The sequence below is a fragment of the Borostomias antarcticus genome, assembly GCF_949987555.1.
Source record: "Borostomias antarcticus genome assembly, chromosome: 20".
Lineage (NCBI taxonomy): Eukaryota > Metazoa > Chordata > Actinopteri > Stomiiformes > Stomiidae > Borostomias > Borostomias antarcticus.
The window spans coordinates 1,376,373-1,381,372 of NC_140253.1; the positions used below are offsets into that span (position 1 = coordinate 1,376,373).

Consider the following 5,000-nt stretch of genomic DNA (forward strand, 5'->3'; position numbering starts at 1 on the left):
GAGTAAAACTAGACTTTTAGACTAGCTCTAGAGTAAAACTAGACTTTTAGACTAGCTCTAGAGTAAAACTAGACTCTCAGTTCTAGATTAGGCGTGTTCTTTGTTTAAATGTAAACCATTCTAATGACTTATCTGTGTTGATTGTTCTTTGCTGGCACAATGGAACCAATGCGCCGTATCTCAAACACGCACACGCCGCCCACCTGACCCTCCAGACAGGCTCGAGCTAACGAGTATTTCCTCCCAGGTCAGCCTCACTGTGGGGACACCTCAGTGCCAGGGAGAAAAAACATTTCTTCAAACAAAGGTTCTAGCTAACCACCAATAAGAGGTTCTAGCAATCTACCGGAAACTAAAAAGAGTGTACATAATATTTTAAATGACCGCTTGATGCATATTTAGTGAACTCAACAACTCACACAGTCACCAAACCACTTCTGTCCTGTCGCAGTGTTGTTGTTTTCTTTTACTCACAACTTCATTTCCCAGAGTCCTCTGCTGTCCACCAGGAAGTGCTGATGATGGGAGACCTCATGGGGCTCTGTTGGTCTTGGCAACTGTCTTCACAGTAGTCGACACACGTGAAGTAGGTAACAGTAAAAAGGTGCTTTTTGGTTCCAGGTTGAAGCATTGAAAGAAAACATAAGCTAGAATAATAAATCAACGTTTCTGTTGATAACTCGTAAGGGTTCTATTTTCAGAATGTTCCTCCACACCAAACCTGTTACTGTAGCTGTCCTCTACAGTGCCTGTGTGATATCAACCCTGTATAGCTGTCCTCTACAGTGCCTGTGTGATATCAACCCTGTATAGCTGTCCTCTACAGTGCCTGTGTGATATCAACCCTGTATAGCTGTCCTCTACAGTGCCTGTGTGATATCAACCCTGTATAGCTGTCCTCTACAGTGCCTGTGTGATATCAACCCTGTATAGCTGTCCTCTACAGTGCCCGTATGAGGTGAATCAGCTGGACCTGGCAGGCAGCTCTGTGGACGACCGCTACTCAACGTGTCGGAAGGAGATGATGCAGCGGATCACCCACGGCAACCTGCTGGCTCAGGAGAAACTGGAGGACGGGTCCTTCTCTGCGGCCTGGGACCAGGCGGAACGCTGCAGCGCCGCCACGGGGAACTTGACCTTGCTGCACGCCACGGCGCTCGCCCTCTACTCCTCCCCCAACCGGACCACGCCCAGGACCTTCGACCTGGACACGCGCTCCCTGGGCGCGGACGCCCACGTCTACCGGGACTACTTCCCGTTCAAGTCGCTCCACTTCCTGCTGACGGACGCGGTGCGGATCCTGAGGGAGGGCGCGAGGCAGAGGGGGCGGGGCTGCCTACTCGCGTACGCCTCCAGCCGGCGGGCACGTCTCCGCGGTGACGCGGGCGACCTGGTACGGACGGGGAACTTCCTGATGGCGTCGACGCGCCGCTACAGCTCGGACTTCGACCTGACCCTCCGCACGTGCCAGGGGACCAGGCTGCCCAAGTCGCCCCAGCAGCGGTGCCGTTCCCCGGGCTTGGACGTCCTGGTGCCCCCCTACGAGCTGTTCAGACTGGCGGCAGTGAAGAAGAGTGACTGGACACGCACACACTTCTATCTGGAGTCCACTGGTTCCCTTAGCAACCTGGACTGCGCCATGGAGACTAGCGATGTGCCATGATCACCACCGACTAGCTTAGCTAGCGCTGCGTTAGCATTTTACATGCTACCTGTATCTCGAACATATGACAAATAAAACACCCTTGAATCCATGCCAGCTGTACACTCACTTATGGTGTTACTTTGACTGCAAATAAAGTCTTAAAGGTTGATTGATTGATTGATTGATTGATTGATTGGTTGGTTGGTTGGATGATATCTTCATAATGTGGAAGCTTCTAGTGCATCACAAACCCCAGTCTGTCATACAACACCTCCATACCTCGAACTAAACTCCCTCCACTTCCTACCACAGCATCTTCCCCTCCTCACCTCCCTCTCTCTCCCCCTCTCTCTCTCCCTCTCCCTCCTCCCTCCCCCTCTCTCTCTCTCCCCCTCCCTCTCTCCCTCTCCCTCTCTCTCCCTCCCTTCCCCTCTCTCCCTCCAGCAGCAGCTCCCTGGCCACTGGAAGACAGAGAAAGACAGAGAGAGCAAGTGAAGAACACAACCTATTATTTCAATATAGACATTTCAAAGTAAATCACAATGGGCCCCAACAAGCAGAAACCCACTCACCCTCTCTCTCTCTCTCTCTCCCTCCCCCACTCACCCTCTCTCTCTCTCCCTCCCTCCCCCACTCACCCTCTCTCTCTCTCTCTCCCTCCCCCACTCACCCTCTCTCTCTCTCCCTCCCTCCCCCACTCACCCTCTCTCTCTCCCTCCCTCCCTCCCTCCCCCACTCACCCTCTCTCTCTCTCTCTCTCCCTCCCTCCCCCACTCACCCTCTCTCTCTCTCTCTCTCTCTCCCTCCCCCACTCACCCTCTCTCTCTCTCTCTCTCCCTCCCTCCCCCACTCACCCTCCCTCTCTCTCTCTCTCCCTCCCTCCCCCACTCACCCTCTCTCTCTCTCTCTCCCTCCCTCCCACTCACCCTCTCTCTCTCTCTCTCTCTCCCTCCCCCACTCACCCTCTCTCTCTCTCTCTCCCTCCCCCACTCACCCTCTCTCTCTCTCTCTCTCTCCCCCACTCACCCTCTCTCTCCATTGGTGCTGATCAGGGATAGAATCAGTGAGACTCTCGTTATTATGAGGAACCGTAGAACTATGGGCTAATTTCCTGTTTGAAATACCGGAGAATGGAGATTTACTACAATTCATACATGACCTGCACCAGCATGAGAGCCGCCAGTAGTAACAGTCACTCACCACTGGGTGGCACTGGTTGATAGAGATGGATAGATAGATAGATAGATAGATATGCATGTTACTTTATTGTTTCTCTCTCGCTCTCTCACACATGCACACACACAATCTGTTTCTCTCTCGCTCTCTCTCTCTTACACACACACACGCGCACACACAATCTGTTTCTCTCTCGCTCTCTCACACACACACACACACACACACACACACACACACAAAAACACACACACACACAATCTGTTTCTCTCTCGCTCTCTCACACATACACAATCTGTTTCTCTCTTGCTCTCTCTCACACACACACGCAGACACACACATACACACACAATGAAAAATATACACAACACCACCATGTATTCATCCATATCCACATTCAGTTCCTTTATTTCATGTAGAAAACACAACTGAAACTAGGGCTGCGAGCAGCAGTGAGCGGGCCCTCACACCCACGCGTGTCGGGGTGCGGCGCCGTTAAAGGCTGTGCTATTTCAGTGTCCAGTACTGAAAGAAACTTCCTGTCACCAGTAGGTGGCGCTCTAAGCGTGACTCAATACCGACGCATAGATGTGTTCAGGACGGTACCTTGTTGAAGCGTGAGAAATGTTGTGTAAATCGGACAATGTATGTAGGAGTTGTGATGACTTCCTGCTTGACCTGTAGGCGGCGCTATAAGTATGACTCAATACTGACCTACAGATGTGTTCAGGACGCGACCTTCATCAACCCTGAGCAATTTGGGGTAAACTGGATAATGTATGTAGGAGTTATGAGGACTTCCTGTAAGCAGTAGGTGGCGCCATAAGTATGACTCAATGCTGATGCACAGATGTGTTCAGGATGCGACCTTCATCAAGCATGAGCAATTTGGAGTAAATCGGATAATGTATGTAGGAGTTATGAGGACTTCCTGTTTCACCAGTAGGTGGCGCTGTAAGTGTGACTCAATACCGACGCATAGATGTGTTCAGAATGCGACCTTCATGAAGCGTCAGCAATTTGGTGCTAATCGGATAATGTACTGTATGTATGTAGGAGTTTTGAGGACTTCCTGTTTCACCAATAGGTGGCGCTATAAGTATGACGCAATACTGACAGATGTGTTCAGGACAGAACCTTCATGAAGCATGAGATATATCGGACAAATTGGATAATGTATGGAGGAGTTATGAGGACTTCGTGTTTTATGGTAAAATGTCAACATTTGGTGGGGCGCCACGGCAAGGGTGTTTGGTGAAAACTCAATTTTTTGATAACTTTTGATCAGAAAGGGCTTAAGATGAAGCTGACCGAATATGAAGTTGATCGGATGAAATCTGTAGGAGGAGTTCGTTAAAGTACGAGGCATGGAAATGGTCAAAACAAGGAAAAAATGGTACATTAAGAGCAAAATGGCGGACTTCCTGTTGCATGTTGGGTATAGCTCCAAGAGACATTTTAGTGTGGCTCGATGAACTACATATGCCCACCGAATTTCGTTCGCCTACATCAAACTGAAAGGTGGGGCTCGCCATTTTAAATTTTCCAGGGGGCCATTTTGCCACGCCCATTGCTGTCACCCATGAAATATCACATTTTTCACCGGGACTGACATATCTGCAAAGTTTCATGCATTTTCATCGATGTTTAGGCCGCCAAAAAGGCATTTGTTTGGGGAGAAGAAGAAGGTAGGAGAAGGAGAAGGAGAATAATAATCCTTACAATTTCAATAGGGCCTCGCACCGCCAGTGCTCGGGCCCTGATTACACTAGATTATGGTTTGGTATTATGTTCCTATGCAAGGCACTGGGGCTGTGGAAGCTGCCCAGCAGCTTGAAGGGTTGTATGGTTTCCAGGTGGTGGAAGATCAGTCTATAAACTGCTGTTGGACACATTTCTTTCAATCCTATTGAAATTATCCTGATAGTATATAGAGATTATAATAGAGATTCAACTTTACTTTTCACTGTTTACATGGAGTGTAAATAAAGTGATCTAACATTTAATCAGAATAGCTTGTTTGACTGGTTCTGCTCGCCCAGCTAGCTGGAGGCTGGTAAACTCACACTGAACAGGCAGCATGTACCAATCAACGGTAAAATCATCGACAGGTGAACCGAGCAAAAATGTCCTCAAATCCCATGATAATCTTGAAGAGAGATGCCTCTTATTTGAAACATTA

The 5,000-nt window shown here is 49.2% G+C and overlaps 1 protein-coding gene across 2 annotated transcripts; it reads left to right on the forward strand.

Annotated features, from left to right (window-relative positions):
• Window positions 1-61: 61 nt before the first annotated feature.
• On the forward strand, window positions 62-1,803 carry LOC311322324 (ecto-ADP-ribosyltransferase 4-like). 2 transcript variants are annotated; one of them, XM_084454395.1, is made up of 2 exons: window positions 62-586; window positions 934-1,803. In XM_084454395.1, exon 2 carries the CDS (start codon window positions 1,022-1,024, stop codon window positions 1,661-1,663), a length of 642 nt encoding a protein of 213 aa, XP_084310521.1. In that variant the 5' UTR covers window positions 62-586; window positions 934-1,021; the 3' UTR covers window positions 1,664-1,803. The 2 variants fall into 2 exon arrangements, with proteins under 2 accessions (XP_084310521.1, XP_084310520.1); XM_084454394.1 differs by having other exon boundaries at window positions 63-586; window positions 947-1,803.
• The last annotated feature ends 3,197 nt before the right edge of the window (window positions 1,804-5,000 follow it).

Excerpts from the sequence above, each read along its gene's own strand:
- LOC311322324 (XM_084454395.1), top strand. The coding sequence starts at position 1,022 with ATGATGCAGCGGATCACCCACGGCAACCTGCTGGCTCAGGAGAAACTG.